The sequence below is a fragment of the Microcebus murinus genome, chromosome 8, assembly GCF_040939455.1.
Source record: "Microcebus murinus isolate Inina chromosome 8, M.murinus_Inina_mat1.0, whole genome shotgun sequence".
NCBI lineage: Eukaryota > Metazoa > Chordata > Mammalia > Primates > Cheirogaleidae > Microcebus > Microcebus murinus.
This window is the reverse complement of record NC_134111.1, coordinates 38567183-38595170: the sequence shown is the minus strand read 5'-3', so window position 1 is coordinate 38595170 and position 27988 is coordinate 38567183. Positions and strand designations below refer to the sequence as shown.

Genomic DNA, 27988 nt, shown 5'->3' with positions numbered 1-27988 from the left:
GAGCATACCAGCATTTAAATCTTTGCAGGTATCCCCTGCCTGTTAATCCTTAAAATCTTATTTCTTAATTCTGAAGACTGTTGCTAGTTATTTTCTTAGTCTTATTTTCTTATTTATTCTTCAGAAAGAATATGACAATTTATCCTCCTACCAGAGGTGGATGAGTTTGTTTATCAGCTTGGAAATTGGTTGCTAAAATGTTCAAGTTTAGGGCACTGATATGTAGCTGAAATGCAAAGAGAATGAATTGTGGACTGAGAAAAGATCCATTACGTTCAAATAACCAGGCAGGATGGTGGCAAAATTGACTTTCTATTTTGAAAACCAAAGATCTAGCTGTGGTTTCTTTTCCATGTAGGGAGTTTTCCTATCTTTCCATAATGAATGCCCTGCAAGGTCATTCTTTTGAAGCTAAATTTTTATTCAGAAACTTAACCCAGTCTTAGGTTGAAGCACATATAGATCTTTGTACCATGAAATATAGAAGAAATAATGATGGCTGAAAGGTTTTTAGGGTAGGAGTGACTAAATACCCATCTCTGGCATAAAGTACCTTCAATCTGGCATCTGCAAGCAATTTGACTTAGAGAAATACCCATCCCCATCTCTGTTGAGATTGAATGTGCCTGCATACCCCCACACAACTAAATGAATTGGCTCACTGATTGAAAAGTTGCATCATTATTATCTATCCAGGTGATTTTGGATTTATATGAGCTGATATAAGAAAAGTATTTTGGGCAATGCTACCTTTCTATATTATTTTTCCTTGGATCAGTTTAGCGAATATATACCCTGCACCTCTTTCCTGTAAGGTGTGATACTATTATAAATACAGATAAATACTATAGTATAACGCATGTTCCTTACCTTCCAGAAGTTCACACAAATGTGTGAAACATTATGTGGCAAAAATGTCAATAATTTTCAAATTGATTATATAGAAAGAGGAGTCATACTTCAATTTGTGGTGATTTTATGTGATACAGATACCATCACTGACCTAGATGAAATGAATGGGAAAAATATCTGAAGTATTAAACAAATACTTTTCTATTAAGATGTCTGTTATGTTTTTATATATACAATGCTAATTTTTGTGTGTGTGGGGTTGCATATTCCAGGCTAAAAGTAGAAAGGAGATCTTTTTTTTTATTGATACATAATGATTATACAAATTTATGGGGTACATGTGCTATTTTGAAAAATGCATACAACATGTAATAACCAAATCAGGGTAATTGAGATATCCAACACATGAAACATTTATCATTTCTTTGTGTTAAGACCAAGAAAAGAATATTCTTTTCTAGGTATTTTGAAATATATAATAAATTGTTAACTATAGTCATCCTACTGTGCAATCAAACACTACAACTTATTCCTTCTATCTAACTGTATTTTTGTACCTATCAGCCAATATTTCTTCATCTCCTACCTGTTCCCAGCCTTTGGTGAACACAATTCTACTGTCTACCTTAGAAAGGAGATCTTTAAGATTTAATGAACTAAGTAAATTAGAATGTAGGAAATGAAATAAATATGCTTTATCTCAATGGTTTATGGAGACTGGAACTGGATATTTTGAACTTCATATTTCACATCTTTTGTGAGTATGGTGAAGTGTTATGACCTCTGCCTAAGTCGCTAAAGCCTTTGAGATAATGATGTGGCAGTGATGTGCAGAGGTCTGTTTGTTCAAAGACTCAACATCACACAGATAACTTGAAATACGAGACCAACTATTTTCCTACTATAATTCTTTAGTCCTAACTTTCTGCTTTCTATGTATAAATAAGAATTTCTTATTTCATGCTGAATTTAATGGTTGTATAATATTTTTTAAAGTTAAACTTTGAGGTACTCTAATACCATAAACATTCTGTTTTCTAGTGAAGTTTTTAATAAAAAGCAAATTATCTGGAAGATTACAAAAGCAAGGTAGAATATAAAAATGATCTTAAACCCTCTGAAAAAATAGCATAGCATTATTTTTGGTGAATAAATATATATGGAGAATAGTTTCTTCAGTTTATTTATACTTTTACTGGCTTAAGTTTACCAAAATGAATAAAATGTGGAACTGTGAAAAGGAGTGTGTTGCATCTAATACAAATCAGAGATAATGAGAGGAGATGAGGGATAATGAGGGCTTGTTTTGTTTTTCAGAAAAGCAAACTTTTTCTATAAACCTCATGTGGCAGTCAAGAGGCAAGCTTTAAATTCAACTCATCATATGTACTTACTTTCTGATTCCCCTATCATTAGAATATTATAATGATGACACAAAATTCCTAAAAATCAGTGCATTTCAAATCTGTGTCTCAGCAAATGTCCCAAAGGACTAGTTAAATACCCTTAGTCTTGACTTTAATTTGAAGCTTGCAAAGCCAATAATTCTTGATACACGCTTCCCGTTCCTATTAATTGATGAAAAGCAAATGGAACTGTCCTTAGGGAACTACTTAGTTCAGCCTTTGTCATCCTGCAAATAACACTGCTGGCCTTGTTCTCATCTACAACTTTGTTGTTGTTGTTGAACCAGAGACCAGAAGAAGCTTCCACCTACCTAACAGTGATCAATTAAGCCCTATTATATGTCAGACATGATACAAGGTACTGGGCATACAGAGATAAATAATGCAGATCAATATGGGAAATGCTATGCTAAGGATGCATAAATAGTGCCTTAGAAAGTATACTGAGCTATGTCTGGAGGGGGTAGAGAGGGAGAAAGGCTGAGAAGGCAATGCTAAAATTGGATCTTACAGGATGAACAGGAGGGATTTACCAGGCAACAAGCAGGGCAGAGCATTTCAGGCATGTAGTAAATGCCCAATATATTGGTAACAATCCAGGGGCAGAGTCTCAAGAAAAAGAATCAATGAATGCAAGGCAGGGCAAAGAAAGGAGTGTGATAAACCATGAGCAAAGGGTCACTGGTGTGCCAAGGATGGAGCTAATGCTTTTCCTGGAGGATTCAGAAAAAGGAGGAAGTGGCATGTGTTCTGGTTTAAAAATAAGATAAGATTGACAGGTGGAGGAGGGAAATTAAGTCATGCTAGCAGAGAAAAATGTGCAAAAAGCAGATAAACTTGAAAGGTCATGGCCACCATCTCTCTTCTGTTTACATTCTTGTCCTAGGAATGTCATCCAGTCCTGTGGGATCAAATACCATTTAAGTGGACATCTCCTTAATTTAGGCCACCAGCACTGAATTTTTCCCTGAGCCACCATTTGTGCCTCCAGATGTTTGTGTGTCCTCTCTACTTAGAGGTTTTATAGGCATATCAAGTGTGACATGTTCAAAACTGAGCTCTTGATTGTCTTCCTTTCCCAAACCTGTTATTCTACCAAACTCCTATATCAGTTATTGGTACCACTCTCCAACCAGTTGCTGAAGCAAAAACTTAGGTATTGTGCTTGATTCCTCTTTCCTCCAATTTTCACACTGAATCCCTCAATAAGCACTCTGATTCCACTCAAAAGCACATTTCAGATCAAAACACTTGACTCTGTATCCTGAGTCTGGCTGCTTACCTTGGTCTTATCCTTCTATCTTGCCTCCTTTTTTCTCCTTAGCTCCTCTAGTATCTTGCTCCACATGATAGCCAGAGCTTTGTTTTTATTTATTTTTATTTTTTGAGGCAGAGTTTTGCTCAGTCCAGGCTAGAGTACCGTGGCATCAGCCTAGCTCACAGCAACCTCAAACTCCTGGACTCAAGCGATCCTCCTGCCTCAGCCTCCCGAGTAGCTGGGACTACAGGCATGCGCCACCATGCCCAGCTAATTTGTTCTATTATAGGTTGTCTAATTTCTTTCCATTTTTAGTAGAGACGGGGTCTCACTGTTGCTGAGATTGGTCTCAAACTCCTGACCTCCAGCAATCTTCCCATCTTGGCCTCCCAGAGTGCTAGGATTACAGGTATGAACCAACATGCCTGGCCAGAGCTCTATTTTTAAAATGTAAATCAGACCATGTCACTACTTTCTTTAATCTCTTCAATGGTTCTTCTTAGTTTCTGGAACTAAATCCTGCCCTAATCATCTAGCCCCATGCAGCTCTCCAATCTCACTTCGAGTCTTAACTCACATCACCTACTCCAGCTGCACTGGCCTCCCTCTTCCCAATTTCCCACACATGCAAGATCTTTCCCAACCAGTGCTGTTGCTCCTACCACTCCCGCTTCTTGAAGTACTCCCCTCCATCTCTGCCCATGCGTATTTTACTCCCATCTTGCATATTTTCATCCAAATGTCATTTCATCCAAATATTCTATTTAAGACATTTTAAATATACCTTCTAATAACTCTACCCCAATTTTTCTATATCATCACTCTACTTATTTCTTTCTTAGAAGTTAATCAACATGTAATATCCTACTCATCATTTATTCTTTATTGTCTCTCTTCTGTTCTGGAAAGTCCTAGGTCCTTGCGGCAGGGGCCTATTTCTCTTTAAGCACCATATCCCAAGTACCTAGCACAGTCTCTGGCTTCAAGCATGTGCTGATATATTCGTTGAACAAGTGAATACCAAAGTCAGTAGTGTTGTAATGCTACAGATAAGGATTAATAGAATCAAATACACAGAGACATCACTGATGAGAACAGTGAATTTGGAGTAGAAGGTAGAGGTAGAAATACCTCAAAGTAAAATAGGAGATTTTACTCTCCTATTTTGGATGCAAAGATGGAAAGATGCAAGGGTGCAAAGATGGAAAAAAACAAGTATTCTAAGATGCTTGGCTAAAAAGGAACAATAAAGGGTGTGGTGCATGAAGGGCTACAGTCTTGGGGGTCTAAAGAAAGTAGGACAGTTTTTTATCAGAGAGATTTGTGTTTAATTCCATGTGAAGAAAAGGAGCTGTAAAGACCAAGAGGTTAAACAAGGGGAAAAGGAGGTAGATACAGAATAGGGTTACAGAGAAGGTGGAATTGGGAATGGTATCTGCACCCCAGCTGAGGGATTAGCCTCAAACAGAAGGAAGGACACCTTTTCCTCTGATGGGCAGCACAGCAAGAAAGGTACCTTTTAGAGCTCCTATTCCCTTTGATGAAAGTGAGGAGGCAGGTGTGGAGCTGAACACAGTAAACAGGTTTTGGAATACCATTATGAGAAATTGAGCCATTGACCAAGAATTCATAAAAGAAATGCTGATCATCATTGAAGGGTTCATTGAAATTAAACACTTGGTATCAGTTCCTACAATTGTGTTGTCAATCAAATGGTTATAAGTACATGCTATGTTCTGGACACTTTAGTTGAATAAATCACAATTTCTGCAGCCTAGTGGGAGAGAAGAAAAGTGTACTAATTAGTGAAGCATTGTGATGAGGGCTATGCCAGGGGAATAACATTATATGGACACAGCTCAGAGAATAATGGGAAGGGGGAGGTGCTGGTTCTGGTCACAGAGTCTATCGCTATAATTCAAGATTTCAGAGCTGGAACTGTTTTCAATGATAATAGAATCCTGGAGGAGGAGGTGGCTTCCTAGAATGGAGGAAGTCATGGAATTGGGAGAATAACAGACTGAAAGGGCATTCAGATGCCAAAATTGGCTAGGAAGGTGGAAGCGCCTATGTTGGAGAAGGCTGTGATTAGGACACCTGAATTCTTGATGTGTATTTTAGAGTGACCTGGAAATGCACACATGCCAGTGATAAGGACAGGTAGAGGAGATGTATCCAGATAGTGGAAACATCAAAAGGAAAAAGAATTGCACCTGAGAAGGATAGGATAGTGGTCTTGAAAGTAGCAGTTAACAATGAGAAACATACCCAGACATTCCCCAGTCCCATGGCACACATGTGGCATCAGAATATGAGCATCCTTCACTCAAGAAAATTTCAGTGAAAACAAGGAAGTAGTCTTCTGAAGATTGGAGATGCAGGGGATTTTAGGTCCAATGATGCTGAGGTTCCAGAGGGCCCAGCAGAAAGCACTGGGACGGAGCAAAAGAGTGAATCATGAGAAGTTGAGAGAGAGAGAACACACCATGGAATGGCTAAGGGTACCAGAGAGTCAAAGATGGAAATAATTGGTCTGGAGATTCCAAAAGGCTCCGGATGTTACATACTTCTAGGGCCTGTACAAGACAGTGCAACAAGTGGGGTCAGAGATCTGAGGGTACCAACAACCTGGGGGTTCTCTTCTTGTGGTCATGGATTGTCTGCAAAAGGGCCACTGACTTCCCACCAGGGCCAATGCTGGGAGTAAGCAAACATTATTGGTCTGTTGGAACCCAGAGAAAAATGTGCTTTAATTCAACATCTGCTCTTTTCTAAAATTTAGTTTTGAAGTAGCTTTATTTTTTCTGATTATGAGAGAAATACATATTCATTGCAAAAATAAGGTGATACAGAATAGTATAAAGACCAAAATGAAGACTGTTTATAATCCCCAGATGGATATGATATAGTCATTGCTAACATTTCCATAATCCGGTGTTAATAGAATTCCCCGGCAGTTGTCATTTAGGACTCCATAATATTCCTTGTCAGTCAGTTTCATTTCTCTCCTGCTCCTACCCTCTCCCTCACTCTCCATCTTTGGTATTGGTGCCTTCCAGCTTCATCTCTGTTCTCCCTAAATTCAGATTGCGGTCAACCCTGGAAGTGGATATCACTGCAAATTGAGCTCGTCCAGTTATTCATTAAGCATTGAGCAGATGTTGCTATTGTGTCTGCAGAGTTGCTATGGCTGTGGCCATGGTGCTTGGGCTGCTGTTTTTGGTTCTCCCAGGAATCAGAGACCATGTTGCTAGGGCAAGTCGGGAAACCACTTAGCTTTTCATCTCCATTGCTCTCAGAAGAGGAGAGCATTGCCCCCATTGCCACTCTGGGGGTGAGGCTAGCCAGCATCTACAACAGACCCTCTGCTGCTAGTTACTCGCTAGTGCTCACCATTTAAGTACTCTGTTTTTCACCAGCAAGATCCAGTCTCTTGACCCAAACACCACACGGCAGGCTAAAGTGGTAGCCTGAGCCTCCGTCAAACGCTAACTTCAATTGTCCCATCACATTGGGAAATCCTAGGTAATGGTTTCAGCCCCCTGAAAGTAGCGCATGTGTACTTCTGTTTTTCTCATTCTGCCTCCATTTCCAGAATAAGGAAGTAAAGCAGGCCTAGTAAGAACAATGCTTTCACCTTTTTGCACTTGAAATGCTTGACCTTTATTTTACCACATAAGTCAGAACTACTATATACCACAGCCCTGCTCATTTACTCTTTTCCTCCTTCCTCCCACCTATCTCCTGCCACTTTCCCAGAAGCATAAAGCTTTCAACATCCTGCTGTCCATTAGCATAAATAAACTCATGCTTTTAAAGTAAAAATAGTTTTAATGCTATATTTATTAAGGAATGCATTACCATAAGAGGATAAAAATATACTTGAGTAACAGGTAGATCACATACTTTAGAGACGATAACATGCTTTTACTGTGGCTCCCTGAAAGTCAATTATTTTAGCCATAGATTAAAATCTTAGGTCTCAGCACAAGTTATATTTCCACTTCAGGAATTGTTAAACCATGCAATTTCTCAGGACATGTACCTTCATGTTTTAATTTGTTTTTCTGTTGCCAATATATTATATGCATATCTAAGAAACAAAAAATATGAAGTTCCATTTAAATTCAATCTTTGTCATATGAACCAATGGATAATGTTATAGCCTTCCCCCTCATTTTCACATATCTGTTAATTTAAATTTTATGTAACATTTATACAATAGATAAGAAAATACTGGGCTAAGAAAGAACAGAAGTGGCAGGAAATGGAAATGAGAGATCTCCAGCGTCTAGAAGAACTGAAGAAATTAATGGCTGAACAGTCGGTAAAAGACAGAGAAAGGTAAAGGAAAATTTTAAATTGTGAAGTAATGGAGGTGGTGAATGGTGTCTTCAGTAATGTGTCAAGATAAATAATATAGGACTGAGCATTTTTCTATGCTTAATGTATTCTTTTAATATTTATATTCACAAATGGATAAAATGATATATATATATATAATGTATTTTAAACTCTCATATTCACACATGAACCTCTAGTTTTCCATTTTGTTCCTTAGATAACGCCCTAGTTAAATCCCTCAGAGGATTTTATAGTATTTAATTACCCCCTGTGTGTGTGAAAAGATACTGGCTGCTGCTGTGACTTTATATTTCGACCCACAAGGGGGAAACCATTATTCCAATAAGAAGAGAGACCCATTTACTGTGACCAAGACTGGGAAAGAGAATATACAATTATACAGCGCTGTGTGGTATTCATTATAATATACTTAGGGTATACCCCATATGTGGAAAAATCCTGAATTTCCTAGAATTATGTAATTTGAGAGCTGAAAGGAACATCTGAGGTCAAGCAGCCCTGTCGCCTCATTTTTTATATGAGTATACTAAGAGATTAAAATTATTTTTCCAAAGTTACAGTATCAATTAGGGGCAATCAGGAAACAACAGCATAACAACACAGTTTGGAAGACAACTATTTTATACAACAAGGTTCACTTGTACCTAGGAAGCTTCCTTTGAGACCCATATGACAGTTATCTCAAACTCTGTCACCAAGGCCACAGGGTGAATCTGGAGTTCCAAACAGATGCTACACATTACTAAGGATTTTCTGGATGAAATTCACATTATTTTTCATGTAGCTCAGGACGGATCAATATGTAAGTGGATACCAGAAGGCAGGTCAGAGGTCTAAAACAAGGATTTAGACAAAACTCCCAAACAGCTAAATATTAATATGAAAGGGTAAGACAAAGGCAATGGCCATAAGGCTGATTAGATAGTCTATAGCTATCCCAGCAAAACAAAAGAGAGCCACAGGATTTAAAAGGAATGAGGAAAACAGAACAGATGTGTAGTCCCTGCGTTAGGAGACATGCTTCCAATAAAATCACACCTGACAGCCAGGGAGCTTCTTTGCTTACAGAGTTATTTCAGTCTTTTGCTTCCTTTCCCAATAATTATCAAGATTAGCTGACTCAGAACTTCAGTTGAAAAAAAAAAAAAGGAAAATCAGATTAATCTGCATTACATAGCAGGAGAAAATTAGGCATATTACAAGACAACAAAGAGTACAAATGACTAGAAGCCAGGAAACCAAGTTTAGTCTGAACTCTTCTTTGAATAGACCTCGGGAAAGTCTCTCATTTAACCTCCACTAGGCTCTATTTTATCCTCTGTAAAATTGAAACCAATAACTTCCGAGGGCTGAGTTGACAACTTTTAAGGGTCTGTGATCTATACGTTCAACTCTTACGTTGAAGTGCTGTAGATTGAGATGATTTATGGATCTAATGTGTGTATACCCATGTGGAATCAATGAAGAAGGCCTTTAAAATATCAGGATATATAACAGAAATAATTCTCAGAAAATTTTTGATGATATTTGTACATAGAAGCATTTAGGGAAATGTAGTTCAACTTGTAAAAATCACCGGTAACTTATACTTTTGACAATAAACAGAAGTTGTGTTCCTTTGTAACTATATGATGCTAAGAAATTTGGTTGATTTATTAAAACATTTTCTGTACAATGGAAATACAATTCACAAAACTTGCATTTGATATGTTAACTGTAGGCACATTTTTTTCACGCTAGAATAAGAAGACTTAAAACAATTTCCAGGTCTGTCTTCACAAATATACATAACCCTGAGGGTTTGAAAACTTCTGTTGTTTAGTTCCTTTTTTCTTTTTTTAAATTCTAAGATTATGTTTCTTGAAAACAATACTTCTAAATAAACTGGTATATTAGATTGAGCCATAAGAAAATGCCATTTTTGTAGGTCAAAAATAATTGAGTATTTGCAATTTCATGTAGTTAAATCTAATAAAAAGATATAGTACCTGTTTTTTCTTTTTATTTCAAAGTATTATAGGGATAAAAATGTTTTTGGTTACATGAATTATTTTTTTTTTTTTTTTTTTTTTTTTTTTTTTGAGACAGAGTCTCGCTTTGTTATCCAGGCTAGAGTGAGTGCCGTGGCGTCAGCCTAGCTCACAGCAACCTCAAACTCCTGGGCTCAAGCAATCCTCCTGCCTCAGCCTCCCACGTAGCTGGGACTACAGGCATGTGCCACCATGCCCGGCTAATTTTTTATATATATATCAGTTGGCCAATTAATTTCTTTCTATTTATAGTAGAGACGGGGTCTCGCTCTTGCTCAGGCTGGTTTTGAACTCCTGACCTTTGAGCAATCCGCCCGCCTCGGCCTCCCAAGAGCTAGGATTACAGGCGTGAGCCACAGCGCCCGGCCCATGAATTATTTTTGTAATGCTTGAGTCAGGGTTAAAGTGTGCCTGTCACCCAGATAGTGTTCACTATACCAGTGAGGTAGATTTTTGCCCATCCCCTCCACCCTCTTCAACCCCTGCATGATTTCCTTTGAGATTCACTTCCCTCTACGCATATGTGTGCTTATCAGTTAGTTCCATTATAATAGTGAATACATGTGGTGTTTGTTTTTCCATTCTTGAGATACTTCACTTAGGATAAATTGTCTCCAGTTCCATCCAAATTATCACAAAAGGTGATAATTAAGTTGTCCTTCTTCATGGCTGAGTTGTATTCCATGGTATATATATACCACATTTTATTAATCCACTCATGAATTGATGGGCTCCTGTGTTGATTCCACATCTTTGCTAACAAACATTTGAATATAGGTGTTTCTTTGATAAAAATGACTTCTTTCCCTTTGTGTAAATATCCAGTAGTGGGATTGCTGTACCAAATGGTAGGTTGACATTTAGTTCTTTGAGGACTCTCCATGCTCTTTCCATAGAGGTTGTACTAATTTGCAGTCCCACCAACAGCGTATAAGTATTCCTTTCTATCTACATCAATGCTAGCATCTATTGTTTTGGGACTCTAATAAAAGCTATTCTAAAATGAGTAAGGTGATAACTCATTGTGGTTTTGATCTGTATTTCCCTAAAGATGATTAGTGACATTGAGCAGTTTTTCATATATTTATTGGCCAGTTGTCTATCTTCTTTTGAGAAGCTTGTGTTCATGTCTATTGCCTACTTTTTAATGGGGTTCTTTGATTTTTTTCTTCCTGATTTGCTTGAGTTCTTTGTAGATTCTAGTTATTAGTTCTTTATTGGATGTATACCTTGAGAATATTTTTATTCTATTCTGTAGGTCTATTCTCTTAGTTACTTCCTTGGCTATGTGGAAGCTTTTTAATTTAATTAAATCCAATTTATTTACTTATTTTTATTGTTACTGTGATTGCCATTGAGGTCTTCTTCATAAATTCTTTGCCTAGGCTGATATCCAGAAAAGATTTTCCTACATTTTCTTATAGAATTCTTATGGTTTTAAGCCTTACATTTAAGTCCTTTATCCATATTGAATTTTTTTGTGAATGGTGAGAGATGTGAGTCCTGTTTCATTCTTCTGCATGTGGCTATCCAATTTCCCTAGTTCCATATATTGAATAGGTATTCTTTTCCCCTGTGTATATTGTCATCTGCTTTCCAAAGATCAGTTGGCTCTATGGGGACAGTCTTATATCTGGGTTTTCTGTCCTGCTTCATTGGTCTATGTCTCTATTTTTGTGACAGTCCCATGTTGTTTTGGTTACTATAGTTGCAACCAACCACAGTAGTATAGTTTGAATATGATAATATGGTAATATTATCTGGTAATATGATACTTCTCAATTTGCTCCTTTTGCTTTAGATTGCTTTGGCTATTTCAGTTCTTTTCTGGTTCCACACAAAGCATAGAATCATTTTTTTCTAGAACTGCAAAATATGACATTGGTATTTTTATGGGGATTGCATTGAATCTGTAAATCACACTGGGTAAAATGGACATTTTAACAATGTTGATTATTCTAATCCATGAGCATGATATGTTTTTCCACTTTTTTGTATCATCTGCAATTTCTTAGTAGTTCTCTTTGTAGAGATCTTTCACCTCCTTGGTTAAGTATATTTCTAGGTATTTCATTTTCTTTGCAGCAGTTGTGAATGGTATTGAGTCTTTGGATTCTCAACTTGACTGTTATCAGTGTATAGGAATGCTACTGATTTGTGTATACTGATTTTGTAAACTGAGACTTTGCTTAATTTATTTATCAATTCCCGGAGTCTCTTGGTGGAATCTTTGGGGTTTTGTAGATATAACATCATATTGTCTATAAAAAGCAATAGTTTGACCTCCTCTTTCATAATTCGAATATCCTTAATTTGTTTCTCTTACCTGATTGCTCTAGGTAGGACTTCCAGCACTGTGTTGACTAGAAGTGGTGACAGTGAACATCCTTGTTTTGGTCCAGTTCTTAGTGGAACTTAGTGGGAATGCTTTCAATTTTTCCCATTCAGTATGATGTGGGCTGTGGGTTTGTATATATGGCTTTTATAATTTTGTGATATGTTCCTTGTATGCTTAGTTTGTTGAGGGTTTTTATCATGAAAGCATGCTGCATTTTGTTGGAATGCTTTTTCTATGTCTATTTAGATGATCATATGATCTTTGTTTATTCTTCTGATTATATGCAAATCACTTCATTGACTAACATATATTGAACCATCCTTGCATCCCTGGGATGAAGCCCACTGGTGTGGTGGAATTTTTTTTGATGTGTTGTTGAATTTCATTTGCTAGTATTTTTTTGAGATTTTTTTAATATCTATATTCATAAGGGATATTGGTCTGTAGTTTTCTCTTTTGTTGTTGTGTCCTTTCCTTGCTTTAGTATTGAGGTGATACTGACTTCATAGAATGTGTTGGGGAGGATTCCCTCTTTCTTGATGTTATGGAATAATTTCTGCACAAAGGATACCAATGCTTCTTTGTAGGTCTGGTAAAATTTAACTGTGAATGCAACTGATCCAGAGCCTTTTTTTGTTGGAAGACTTTTTATTACTGTTTCTATCTTGTTGTCCATTAGCAGTTTGTTCATTATCAGTTTCTTCCTGATTGAGTGTTGGGAGGTTGTGTATTTCCAGAAATTTGTCTATTTCCTCTATGTTTTCAAGTTTATGTGCATAGAGATTTTCATAGCATTCACAGATTATATTTTTTATTTCATGGTATCAGTTGTAATATCTCCTTTTTTGATTTCTAACTGAGCTTATTTGAGTCCTTTCTATTCTATTCCTGGTTAATCTTTCAAGAGGTCTATCAATTTTGTTTATCTTTTCAAAGAACCCAATTTGTTTCATTGATCTGTGTAATTTTCTTATGTTTGATTTGCTTTAGTTTTGCTCTGATCTTAGTTATTTCTTTTCTTCTGCTGGCTTTGGTTTTGTCTGCTATTCCTTTTCTAGTTCCTTGAGATGTGTCATTAGAGTGTTAATTTGTGGTCTTTCTGTCCTTTTGATGGAGGCACTTAAGACTATGAATTTTCCCCTTAGGGCTGCTTTTGCTGTATTCCATAGATTTTGATAGCTTTTATTTCCTTTGTTATTCACCTTGAGGAATCTTTTCATTTCCATCTTAATTTCATCATTGATCCAATAATTGTTCAGCAGCAGGTTTTTTAGTTTCCAGGACTTTATGTAGAATTGGGTGTTTCTCTTGGAGTTGATTTCTAGTTTTATTCCACTGTGGTCTGAGAATATACATAGTATGATTTAAACTTTCTTGAATTTGTTGAGCCATGTTTTGTGGCCTAAAATATGATCAGTCTTGGAGAATGTTCCATGTGCTGATGAGAAGAATGTATATTCAGTAGTTTTGGAGTAAAATGTTCTGTAAATATCTGCTAGACTAAATTGTTTTAGAGTCCCATTTAAGTCCAGTGTTTCTTTATATATTTTCTGCTTGGATGACCTGTTCAGTTCTGTCAATGGGGTCTTGAAGTCACCAGCAATTATGACACTGCTGTTTATCACTCTACTTAGATCTATTACGTTTTGCTTTATGAATCTGGGTGTTCCTCTGTTAGGTGCATATTTAGGATTGTTATATCTTCTTGTTTAATTGCTCCCTTTATTATTATATAATGATGATTTTTGTCTTTCTTTACTATTGTTCATTTAACACATTAACTGCCATGAGAATTGTATTTAACTCACTTTAGTTTTGACCCTGGGGCTGTGTGAAGCCTAAGTAAAATCTTACTTGTTGATGTTCTTATTGTTACAATTAATACCGACAGTTTAATTCTAAAAATATGAATTAAATGAATAAAAGTCAATAAATTTAAATTTCTATTTATGTTTACCTTTAAATTACACTTGAAGTTTTTATTCTATTTTTATAATAAAACCCTGTGGCCCCAAAGAAAAGTTTCTGATTTTTTGTATGGCATTCAATGTGTTAAAGTTAATGTTATCTGATTTGAGAATAGCTATGCCTGCTTTCTTTTGGTATTCATTTTCATGGAATACATTTTTCTATACCTTCACCTTGAGTTTATATGAGTCCTTGTGGTTTAGATGTGTTTCATGGGGACAGCAGATACTTGGCTTATATTTTCTTATTTATTCAGCTAGCCTATGTCTCTTGAGTGAGAAATTCAAATTGTTCACATTGATCAATAGAATTGATATGTGGATGCTATTCTGTTCATCCTGTTGGGTATACCTTATTGCTTTTTAAAAGTTTTTTGTTTTGTTTTGTTTTTACCTCTTATACTATTGTTCTACATGAGCTCTGAACTTTAGCTTCTAGGTGGTATTACTCTGGTGGGTGACTATTATGTTATCAACTTATAATGCCATTCTGAGTATTTCTTGTAGGGCAAGTCTGGTCTTGACCAATTCTCTCCGTGTTTGCTTGTCTGGAAAAGTCTTCATTTCTCCTTAATATATGAAACTTAGTTTTGCAGGATACAAAATTTTATGCTGGCAATTGTTCTCTTTAAGAAAACTGAAGGTGGGGTCCCAATTCCTTCTGGCTTGTAAGGTCTCAGTTGAGAAGTCTGTAGTTAGCCTGATGGATTTTCCTTTGTAAGTTAGTTGATGTTTTCACCTTACAGCTTGAAGGAGTTCCTCCTTCCTATTAACTTTGGCCTGTTTGATGACCATGTGCCTTGGTGATTGCATCTCTGTGATAAATATCCTAGGCGTTTGTTGAATTTCTTGTACCTGGATGTCTAAATCTCTAAGACCAGCAGGGAAGTTTTCCTCAATTATTCCCTCAAATAGGTTTTCCAGCCCTTGCATATTTTCTTCTTTACCCTCAGGAATGTCCATGATTCTTATATTTGGCCATTTTACATAATCCCATATTTCTTTTTCTTTCTTTTTTTTATTTCAGTATATTATAGGGGAACAAATTTTTAGGTTATGTATACTGCTTTTACCCCACTTGAGTCAGAGCTTCAAGCCTGTCCATCCCCCAGATGGTGCTCACTGCACCCAGCAGGTGTGTATATACCAATCCCCTTCTCCCTTCTCCCATCTGTCCAACACCTGATGAACGTTATTACTATATGTGCCCTTAATGTTGATTAGTTAATACTAATTTGATGGTGAGTACATGTGGTGCTTGTTTTTCCATTCTTGTGATACTTCACTTAGTAGAATGGGTTCCAGCTCTGATAATACAAGAAGTGCTGTATCACCATTGTTTTTTGTGGCTGAGTAGAACTCCATGGTATACATATACCACATTTTATTAATCCACTCATGTATTGATGGGCACATAGGTTGTTTCCACATCTTTGCAATTATAAATTGTGCTGCTATAAACATTCTAGTACAGATGTCTTTTTTATAGAATGTCTTTTGTTCTTTTGGGTAGATGGCAAGTAATGGGATTGTTGGATCAAATTGCACTTCTACTTGGAGCTCTTTGAGATATCTCCATATTGCTTTCCATAGAGGTTGTACTAGTTTGTAGTCCCATAATCCTATATTTCTTATAGGCTTTGTTCATTCCTCTTAATTCTCTGTTCTTCATTTTTGACTGACTGAGTTAATTCAAAAGAGTTGTCTTCAAGCTCTGAGATTCTGTTTTCTACCTGGTTTAGACTTTTCTTAAAACTTTTCACTGCATTTTATATTTCCTTAAATGAAATTTTCATTTCAAAAAATGTTATGTGTTTTTTATAAATATGTTGATTTCTTTAGTGAATTTTTAAATCATATCCTGAATTGTTTTTCTGGTTTATTTTAGTTGGTTTTCCATTTTCTCTTGGATTTCATTGAGCTTCCTTACAATTTGTATTTGGAATTATTTATCTGTCATTTCAATATTTTCATTTTGGTTGGTATCTATTGCCAGATAGCTGGTGTTCCCTTTTGGGGGTATCATTTTGCTCTGATTCTTTATACTCCCAATGTTTTTCCACTGATTATTTCTCATCTGGAGCCACTATTATGTCTTAGTTTTACATTTTCTTTTTTTTTTTTTTTTTTTTTTGATAGGAATTTTTCCCCTCCCTTCAATTATATGGGTTTATTTGTAGAATACATTGGGTAAGAACCTTTGAATTAGTTTGTGGGTGCTTTGATGGTGATCTGTGTTCTGGATGGATGTCTTGGTTATAGAAATCCTTTATGTGTTGGTTTTCTCAGTTCCTAGTTGTTTGTAAGCTATAGGAGTGGTAAGCTGTGTGAGTGGGCACATTCCCTGTCTCTCTTTGATAAGGAAGATGGTGGTCTGTGAAATCCTTTCTCTTTCCCCAGCCCTGTGACCATCTTAACAGTGTAAATTGTAATGGCATGCCCAGTTTAATCTCTGAGACTGTAAGCGGTGCTTGTGGGTGGGAATCAATCACACACTGTATGATTGAGTCAGTAAATGCTGCAAAGGATGTGCAAATTGACCCCCTGTGAGTAGGTGGTGCTTGCAGAAGGAACAAGCTGCAGTGTTGTTCTGGGTCCTCTCACTGGCTCTAGTCCCTCAGGAGAAGCATTTGAATGCCCCATGTGGTGGACGGGGCCCTGGATCTTCCAGATAAGTGGTTATTCTCTGCCACAGCAGAGGTGGGTGGGGCAGAATGCACCTGGGTGGGTCTGGGTTAGGTGAGCTTGACCTCAGGCTCCACAAAATCTGGCAAGGTAGCTATTTTGGCAGGGTTCAAGTGTCTGTTCCCTGCTTCTGGGTTAGGCTAGCAGGGAGGGGCTAAAGTGGCCTCACACAACCAGAAAGTTTGTTTGTGGAGGTAGGGCCATCTGATATTCACAATCTGGCAGTCTGGAGTGGGCCTCACACTTCTCCCACCTTCCCTGCTCCATGGTTTCTATCTGGCATCTGCTGGCAGGCAGGAGGACAAGCCAGCTGCGCTCTCCAATGACTGTGCGGCAAGCTGGGAGGTTCCCCACACAGGATCCTGGCTTGAGCTGAGAGCACTGCTTTCCAGTGAGGGAAGGTGTTCCCCATGAACACACTATAGGTAGGACACTGTACTCACTGTATCCACTGTACTCTTCTCTCAGATCTGCCCATGTGGGCTCCCTCACCTACAAGACTAATTCACAAATCTCCCCCTCTGTGCTCCCAAGCAATGTAATTGAGACCCAGAGGTACAGGATCTGACCTGCAGGCCTGTCCCCAGGTCCCCAAGGAACAATCTCTAACCATGCCAGGGAGAAGCACACTGGTTCCTAGTTGCCCACATGGTACACAAGCAGGTTTGATGTCCCTCCATCTTGGGGTGTACCCCACTTTGATGGAGCTGCTGGGCAAGTAGCATCATGGAGGGCCAACAAGCAGGGAACTAACAGTCTGGGTACCCCTTAGTTTGCTGCAGGACATTAAGAAGAAAGTCCACTCTTTGTAGAAGCCTTGGTGTGATGGCTCAATTGTCTTTCTTGGCAGCTGTGGGTGGGGAAGAGAAAAGGGAGGAGAAGAATCTGGATGGAGGAAAGCTAGCACTCTGGTTATCTCTGTCCCTCTCTTTGGGAGGCAGCCCACCCAGAATGTCCAGGCTCTGGAGTCATGCAGCTCACCCAGGACCCACTGGACACCTGTGGCTCCTACAGTCTGGGCCAGAGTTGGGGAATGTCTGTGTGGGAATGAGCAAGATGAAACCTGAGGAGTTAAAGCCCCCTGGAGAAGACAAAAGCACCCATTGGGTAGGGAAACAATATGGTGCCTGCCATTCTGGCTTGGGTCTGTGATGACAGGAGGTGCCCCAGTAGGGCTGGGAGCCTGGTACCCTGTCTACAAAAAGCTCCCAGCTCCTTGGTGGCAGCAGCCTCTCTGCTTGTGTGGACAGAAAGTCTCTCCAGCAGCTCAGGAATCTGCCGACTGTCAGAGATGCAAGGGAGGGAGAAACAAACAGTTCCGCCTACCCTTCTGTCTAGATTCCAAGCTTCTCGGGGGTTGATCTTTGCTGATACCTTGCTCTTTCCTGTTCTGCTTCACTACTCCTTCTCGTGGAGTCTCCTGAAGATTCTGACACTGTTCCCTCAGACCCTCACCCCATCTATGTTTGTCTGTTAATTTTTTTCTCTTTCATCTGAAACTTCTCCTTCTTACTGAAATGCTCTAGTGGCTGATATTTCTGACCAGCCATCTTAACAATTTGCTTTATTTATGAATTAAATTTCCATTCTCAATCTATTACATTATGTCTTTTGCTGTTTTTGTTTTATTGAAATTGTTTAGCCAAAGTTTCCACTAACCTCTTAATTTCCTAATTTTTATTTCTCAACATGCCATTGCAGTTAAGAGGGAAGGCTGTACAGTTAGGTTGTTGACATTAGAATCCTGACTCTATCCTTTATAGCTGTGTGCCTCTTGGGTAAGTTATTTAACTTCTCTGTGTTTCAGTTTTCTCATCTATACAATGAGCATGCAAATAGCATCTACTTATTAGGATTGTTGCAAGGACAAATTAAATATTGAATGTAACATACTGATTGCCTGGAACATAGTTAAGTATTCATTAAATACAAGTGATTCCTATCAGTTAACTTTTTACAACGTGAAACACTCTTTAACATAATTTTTCCCCAAATATTCAAGCATTTTAAATATTTTAAATAAAATATGTAACCATCAGAACATTCTTTACAAAATTAAGTTAAAGTGAAAGTACCCCTTGACCAATACCCTCATGCAATCTCTTTTCTAGAAGCCATTGTTGCCATCTGCTGTTTAACATGTATACACGCATACTATCTATATCCATATATATAAACCAAGTTTAAGAACAACAACAACAAAAAGCCCAATATATTTAACAATATAATGCCATCATATTAGTCAGATCAGGCTACCATAATGAAATACCATAGACTGGGTGATTTGGACAACAGAAATTTATTTTTTCACAGTTTTGGAGGCTGGAAGCCCAAGATCAAGGTGCCAGATGGTCATGTTCTGGTGAGGGCTCTCATGGTGGAGAAAGAGACAAGTTCTCTGGTATCTATTCTTAGAGGGATACTAATCCCATCATGAAAATCGCACTTTCAAAGGCTGCATCTCCACACGCCATCACATTGGGAGTTAGGGCTTCAATGTATGAATTCTGGGGGACACATTTCAGTCCATAGAAACTATTGTGTAAAAAAAGCATTTAAGCATGCACAAATTGCCTGTTTACTATTAATTACTACTGATATGCTGCTAGCATATAAGGTCTTTGTGCCAATTAGAAAAAGGTGCCCCCTTCTGGTCGCAGAGTTCCCAGAGCTCTTACTGCAAGGAGACAAATTAGGAAAAGTCTCCTCTTCTGAACCATGGCACAGTTTGACAAGCAGAGGCAAAGCTGGATGTCCTACCCCATTTGTACACCGAATCAGGCATCATTTTTGTAAAGTATAAACTTCAAAATGTTACATGGTATCCCTGCAAATAGACATATCTAATTCTCTTAAAATATTATATATTATTCATGCTTCTGCTAGAATTTAGTTCTGTAGCCATCTGGAACTTATTTTCATCAATGACATGAGATGAATTGTTCTAAATTGATAGCCAACTATCTCAACACCAATTATTTAATGATTCATCCTTACCCACTGATTTAAAATGTCACCTTTATTATATATATCTATATTTCTAATTATACTTTTATATCCATATGTACTCTTGATTAAATAAAAACTGATCTATATCTATATTTCTACATCAATACCAATATGTTTTAATTATTCTGTTTTGCTATCTAGTAGAGCAAGTGTTCACTCATTGTTCTTTTCAAAAATATCTTAGCTATTCTTATGTCAAATTTCACTTAACAATTCTGTTGATTTTTTTTTTTAATTGAAATTTTTTTAAGGAGAGCTAACATACACAAAATTTAATCTCCAACCTAGGAACATGCCTCCAGAATAACTCTCCAGTTCTTCTCTTAGGTCCTTTAGAAAATTTTATGGTTTTTTTCTGGTGAAATTATTTTGGAATAGATAGAAATCGGTGACCAAGAAGCCAATTATAAGTTTCCTTCAGTAACCTCTGTGAGAAAAAGTATCTGAACTAAGGAAGTGGCGGTGGAATGAAAGCTGACAGGTGTTTATCAAGTACTTACACTAGTTAGATTTGGTGACTCATGTACTGGGAAGGGAGACTGAGGAAAGACAAAGAAAGAAGAATGACCCTGAATATTATTGACCTTTTTCTGGACTCTTGGGTTGAAAGTTTTAGTTACTTGTTTTCAATCTGTTTTATTTTCAAATAAATTCATTGGGTGTAATTATTTTTCCTGTATGTCTCTAGCCACATTCTATAAGGTCTGAAATCTTGTGTTTTTATTACCCAATTACTAGTAGTTTTCATTTCATTTTTCATGTCCTAACAATATATTGGTGGATATTGCGGTGCCAAAGGTAAGTTTTCAGTTTCACTGCGGGCTTCAAATTAATGGGCAAATTAGAAAGTAATGTGAAATGTGTAAATGTTAATATGATAATCAAAATATAAGAGTATTAAGTGGAAGATGTCCTTAATTTTTTTGGTAACAGAAATAGCAATCTTCAAAATAGATATAAGAACATACATTTCTCTTTTATTTTTTACCACAGTGTTTATTTCTGGTACTGAATTTCTCTAATTCTACACTCCAGGTCCTTTCCTAGCCATCCCATCCCCTTGCCATCTTGCCCTCCTGATAGCTTTCCCCAGGGTCTTCCTTTCCCATGCACAGCTGGAAGCTAAACTTTTGCATACGGTGGTTTTTTTTTTTTTTTTTTTTTTTGGCATATTATGGGGGTACAGATTTTAAGGTTTCAATAAATGCCCATTTCCCCCCAAAAGTCTGAGTCTCCATCATGACCATCCCCCAGATGGTGCACATCTCACTCATTATGTATGTATATACCCACCCCCCTCCCCCCTCCCCCCTGCCCAATACCCTATTACTGTAGTACCTATGTGTCCACTTAGGTGCTACTCAGTTAATACCAGTTTTCTGGAGAATATATCTGGTGCTTGTTTTTCCATTCTTGGGATACTTCACTTAGTAGTATGGGTTCCAGCTCTAACCAGGAAAATATAAGATGTGCTATATCACCATTGTTTCTTAGAGCTGAATAGTACTCCATGGTATACATATACCACATTTTATTAATCCATTCTTGGATTGATGGGCACTTGGGCTGTTTCCACAGCCTTGCAATTATGAATTGTGCTGCTATAAACATTCGAGTGCAGGTGTCTTTTTTGTAGAGTTATACAGTGGTTTTTTTCTTTCTTTTCAGTAGGGCTCTGACTGCACTTTCTAACTAACCTTGTTAATTTTAATGCTATAGTCCTGGTCACAGCAGTGTATAGCTCTGTACTGCTTTGATGGTTCTTTGAGGTTTGTGAGGGTTTGGGGGGTTTTTTGTTTGTTTGTATGTTTGGTTGGTTGGTTGGTTGTTTTTTTAAGCAATTTAAAACATTTACCCTATTTCCAAAGACTTCTTTTACTGAGTATTCTTTATGTTGGGTAGTGAAAGATTCTACCAACAGAGAAGAGTAGAAAGCTAGGATATGTAACGGTCATATCTCATTTGTTGTATTTCTTTAGCATCATTGCTTCTTACTACCACTAAATCTTGCGGAGTAAAAAAGCAGAAATAAGGCTATTCTTCCACGCATAGGGGCCTCTCTCCCCTTGTCATTAGGACATTTTGTAAATGCTTGTTAAAATGTTCAATCTCTAACTTTTCTGAAGTTCAGCTTTTTTGTAGTTAACATACACTCTTCTTTCTCTGGATTTGCCAATTATTGTTTTTATAAGGATAAATCATGGACTTTCATTTGCTTATCTTTGTTGTTGTTTCTTGTGATTTAGTAAATAGCCTGCCTTTCTCATTTTACCTTCTTTGTGATAATTTTTATGTATTAACTTTTTTTAAACAACATACTTTGGAAAGTAATTTTAAAGACTTCTAAAAGCAGATTTACTTAGCTAAGTAGTTTCTGCAGATATCATTTCATAACTGCAAAACTAAAGTTGGGTACAACCAATGAGTGGATGATAAGGATTCTAAAAATTTCACCCCACAATGCTAATGTGATACTAGAGCAATTGTTTTTCTAGTCTTTGCTGTATTAGAATCACCTGGGAAGCTTTTGAAAGTCTCGATGCCCAAGCCAGACCCCAGACCAAGTATATCAGTTTTCTGGGGTGGGATTCTGACCCCAGAATTTTTTGGAAATCCTCAGGGGATTTTCAAGTGCAGCAAAGCTTGAGAATCATTATATTAGAATCCTTTCTACCCTTTCTAAAGTTATGGGCTCCAAATCATCTATTGGGCTGTCAATGGAAAAGAAGCCAAACTCTGTAAAATAATTTTAAAGAGATTCATTCTGAGCCAAATATGAGGACCATGACCCATAGTCACACCCAAGAAGCCTTGAGCAAGTGGACTCACTGTGGCTGGGTTATAGTTTGGTTTTATACATTTCAGGGATACAGGGATTACAAGTAAAGTCATAAATCAATACATGGAAGGCATACATTGGTTTGGCCCCAAAAGGTGGGTCATCTTGAAGTTGGAGGAGAGGGGAGGACTTACAGGTTATGGGTGGGTTTAAAGATTCTTTGACTTATAATTGGTTAAAGACTTGAAGCTTTGTCTAAAGGTTTGGAATGTTTTTAAGACAAGGAACTGTTAATCAGAGACAAGTCACCAGACATGTATTTGTTGTATAAATTGAGGACCTGCAGGTTTGTTTTGCATACCCTTAGGCCTATTAATGGGTTACAAAGGATATCTCCAAGAAGGGAAAGGAGCATGATGAGGCATGTCTGACCTCCCTCCTTGTGGCAGGCAATTTAGTTTTAGGATATCCCCTTGGCCAAGAGGAGGTCCATTCAGAGCCTTAAGATTTTATTTTAGTTCACAGGGTTTTTGAGAAGATCTCGTTTTTTATAGAAATGCCCATAATTTCTCTTTTCCCAATGCTATACCCTCACTGAAATGGTTCAGAGAAGTCATATAGATGAAACTTTATATGCATGGAGGAGTTTATCAATTCTAGAAATCCTCTTCCAGCAAAAATCTGCATATTTTTCTCTAAGGACCCAGTTGTATGTGTTTAGTGGAGAAAACATTGCTTTCTATAGTAAAAACACTAGTTTTTAGTAATTTCCCCTCAAAATAACAGCATTTTTCTGTGCTATAAAACAGTAAACATTTGAAGTTTAAGATGTCAATGACCATTTGGGAAGGAAGAGACGAGAGCCAGCTGCTTTCCTAACACGATATTGGCTTTGCTAATCTAGTGTGTGTTTTGGGGTGCTTGCCAGCATCAGGGAATTGACAGTTACTGCATTTTTTAAGTGGCAAAACCAGATGTTTCTCTCTATTTTCCATGTCATTTCTTAACAATGTGCAAATTTCAGCATGTTGTATTGGAAGGACATTTAATATGGGTTCACAGTCTAATGTTTGAGAGTTTTAAAGAATATGTTTAGCAAAGCAACTTAATCAGAAATTTCATAAACATTTGTTATATTTTTGCTTCTCAGCATGAGATTTCTCAAAATTAGTGGGAATGCTCTTGTTCATTAAATCTGTCAACTGAATGCCCATTCCAAGTGGATGTGCCAAATGATGTAGACCAAAGATCACTGTGAGACATGAAACAAATATAGATCTTAGTAGGACTGTCTGTTTTGTCTTTTATATGTATAATAGAAATGCTTTGCAAATTAGCATTAATTTAAAAGGCTGAAAGCGATCTCATTGGTGACCAACATGCTGTCTTCCAACTCATTGAGGTAATTTTGTCTAAAGTAATAATAATAATAACACTTATAAACCACTCATCATTATAACATAACTCTGGTGTGTATGTGTTTGGATATGATTGTAGTAGCTCTTGAATGGAGCTTAGCTGAGCAAGCAGATTGACGGAGGAATGTTAAGAAATTTATGTACAAAGCAATGTATAGCCATTTTGATGTGAAAATGAACAGGCAAGCTTGTGCCAATGGGCAGACGGAGCACCAGCTGGGTAGAGACGACACAGCTGAGGGTCATTCCAGAGGTCTTGGACGATGATTTAGCTCCTGATGTATGCAAGTTGGCTGCACATCTATGGTCCCTTTCAAACGTGTGCAATGGAAACATGCCTTTTGTTTAGTAGTCTGGTCTGCTTCTTACTTTACAGTTTACAACTTTGATTTTTTTATTTTAGAAATCTTGGCTTATTTAAAAAGCTACTGTTTTTCTGCTGTATGTTAAATTGATCTGTCTGTTGCAGTTGTTTGTTCAGGTCATAAAATGGAATGTCAGCAGGTATGTGTTTGGTAGAGGCCAGACAATATTTAGAAACCCTTTAGAGTGTATTTTTAGGTAAAATAAAAATTATTGTATCCCTTCAGTGCTCACCATTATTTTTCTTTCATATGTATGTGTCAAAGTAACATCTAGGTGCTATGATCTTTTGGAGAATCAATGACCTCAAATTCGCTTCTCCAGCAACACAGACTTTTATTTTGGTCCATAATTAGCACTACAGATATTTGAAAGTTTCTATTTGGTCATGAGGTTGTTTTGAAACTGCATTCTCCTGCTCCCATTCAACGTTTAGGCCTATATGTAGAGGTAACTGATTTACTGGGCTTCCTACGCAGCAAAGGGACGCCGTGTCCTCGGGCGCCTCACGCAGTATTTGTGAGTGAAGGGGAGGCAACCATCATATATTTTGTTGATGTCTTTATCACTAACTTCTTAGCCAGGGAGTTTTACTAAGCGCTTTTAGGTAATGAAATACTGACCTTTTAGACATAAACTTTATAAGGATTGTACAAAGCTGCAGGGCTAGGTAGGCAGAACCCTAGCATGAGCGGGTAAATGAAGGAAGTAGTATAAAGTCATGGATGGGGAGAAATGTAATAGCAGTTTTTACAAAATGCCACTGTTGTGATAGCTACAATAGAACTTCAAGCATTTGGTGTTTATCTTTTGTTTGGACCTATCCCTGAAAGAAAAAAAAAAAATATATATATATATATATATACACACACACATACGTATGATATGTATATCATATATCACGTATATATCACCTGATATAGCTATCAGGTGATATTAAATATTAAATAAGAAAAGGTTAGTGAAGGGAGCCTGTTTAGAAGCTAGTTATTTTCTTTATATATTTTATTGTGAGTTTTATATTATCATATAATTGTAAGCTGGGAGGAATCTTAGAAAGCCCCTAGTTTTCAAACAATAGAAATCATTTCTAGTTAAATTTTTCAGTAAAAAGATTTCATTGAAAGATATTTGAGTAGCTCACAGACTCATCAGTAAGGCTGCAGACCCCAACTTAGAAAACAATTGGGAATAATGGAGGCTGAGAACATAGGACAGGGGTGGGATTGGAATGCAGCTCCCTTCACAGAGCTACCCCAGCAAGTCCGACCACTGACAGGTAGGTGCCATGACTTGCCTCCTCCTCTGCTGTCTCACTACTCTGGGCATCTCTGCTGGCAGAGCTGCCTTGAATCCTATTCCTGCTTAACCGATTCTCCATAGGCCCTGCTTCTTTTCACCACTGGCCTCCTAGTAAAGCATCCGACGGGCTGAGCTCAGGTCACATGCATATGCTCTAGCTGCAAGGGAGGCTAGGAGAGTGAGCATCAAGCACCAGATAATAGTGGGGATTTCTTCAAGAAGAAGGGAGCTAAGAAGCTGAGAAAAAAAAGAATAGAAAAAAAGAGAATGCCTCCTACAGTCCACAACTTTAGTTGGAAAAGTCAACATATACCCTTCTTTCTAAACTTCAAATCAACAAAAAATTTCCTCCCACCTAACACTGTGTAATTTTTACTTTTTACAACCTAAAACATGTTCACTCCATTCCTTAAGGGAATCAACTCAAAGTCTAATTTGTTAAAGCCTCCAGCTCCAAATCCAAGATTCTAGGTGATGTCTTTTTGTCCTGTTGTCCTCTAGTCTTATCCTGATCCATCTCAATATCCCATGACCTATGAACTAAACTTTAAAGTTCACTACCAATAACAACAGCTCACATAAAATAGTAAGAAAAAGATGAAGGAGGTAGATGGAAATTTTCTGTGTGTGCGTGTCAGCAGATTCAAGGATGAATACCTTCTTTCTGTAAATTGTTTTTGTTTTGGTAAATGGTCAAGATCACAATTCATATTTATAATGTTTCTTCTCTACTGTGAATTACATGTGTCCTTTGCAAGTCAGCCAGTATCTTGGCTGAGTGAGAGTTTCTACCCAGTTGGTTGACTCCTACATTAATTTCTGAAGGACTTGCTTGTATAGGGTGATGTTTACTATGGGGCATGCAATACTAGAAGGTGTCCTAAAAAGTCCTTGGATTTCATCTGCTTCTCCCTACCTCTATTAAACAACAGCAGTCCTATTTCCCTTTGACAGATCAATTGTTCCAACCACCACTGTAATCCTCTTTTCTGCCTGTTTGCTTAGTGGCATGATAAACCCCAAAAGGCAAACACTTGCATCAGATCTTAATTCAGTGTAACCACTGTTTTTGTCCCGGTGGAAGGCATTAGAAGTTAAAACCAGCAGAGCCTAGAGTCTCATGGATGGAAAACAGAAATTTTGTAAATGGATCGTTAGACTTAATTGTGAAAACCACCATTTCCACTTATTTGTCCACCCATGTATCTATTCTGGCTTTGTGAGAAACAGCACCATATATTGTTCACTAATCAGGGCAAAACCACCTCCTGTAAAACAGCACCCAACCCCACAAAATGATGTCTCCTGGCTCATGCTATGTCTGAGTCTTCAATTGGCCATTCCATTGTTTTATAAGGGCAGTATCCTCAGGGTTATGTAGTGAATCCCTGCGCTTCAGCCCATTGCTTTACTTCTTACTCAGTAAAGGAACTTGCATAGGAAGAAGCAGTGTCCTGTGGGATACTAGGAGTGCACAGTTGGCACAAACTTGGAGTATGAGGGAAAAAAAATCCAAATTCTTTTTCTGCCTTTCCCATGATAGAAAGGGAGCAGTATAATATTGTACCTGGCTAACAATGGCTAATTCCCTTGGGGTACTATACTGTGTCAATGGCTCAGAGTGACAGTAGCCAGATTAGCCTTGGTAAGGGCAAAACACGTAGTTGCGCAAGGCACAGCTTCTGTCCCCACCGCGAGCAGCATTTTATCATGAGCCCATTGAGCAAGTCCCAGGTTGCTGGGGAAGAAGCCTGACACACACACAGCAGCTCATCTCTTCCACCTAATTCTTTAAAACCACCTCCATACACCACTTGTGCACTCTGGGCCCGTTCCAACAGATCCCTCCCGCTGATCTTTCTGAGTCTTTTTCTCACAGATTCTCCAGTCTTACCCCTTCAATGTCCCTAACCAACTGGCCAAACCACTAGCTACTTCCCACAAAATGTTATTAATCCATCACTTACTCATTTACTCAAAAAATATTTACTGAGTACCTAAGATGTTCCAGTGACAAATCCTTTGCTTCAGGTAAAGTGAACATTGAGAAGATAATCCTCTTGAAATTATACCCACATGGAAATTTCCCTTCTCCACCCCCTTTCAAGAGCAGCGCTGAGCAGCACCATCAATCATAGCGGTCTCCTTCTGTCTAGGGCCAGCATATGTGTAGACACAGCTGTAAAACTGGCTCATTTTTTCTTTCCCCAGTCAGT

At 37.7% G+C, this 27988-nt stretch overlaps 1 protein-coding gene across 1 annotated transcript in view; it reads left to right on the top strand.

Annotated features, from left to right (window-relative positions):
* The window catches only part of CCDC148 (coiled-coil domain containing 148), a 240843-nt gene that overhangs the window by 171326 nt on the left and 41529 nt on the right, over nt 1-27988 (top strand). The window contains exon 11 of the mRNA XM_012745265.2: nt 7742-7860. Within this exon, the coding sequence (XP_012600719.1) occupies nt 7742-7860 (119 nt within the window). The remainder of the gene's footprint in view (nt 1-7741; nt 7861-27988) is intronic.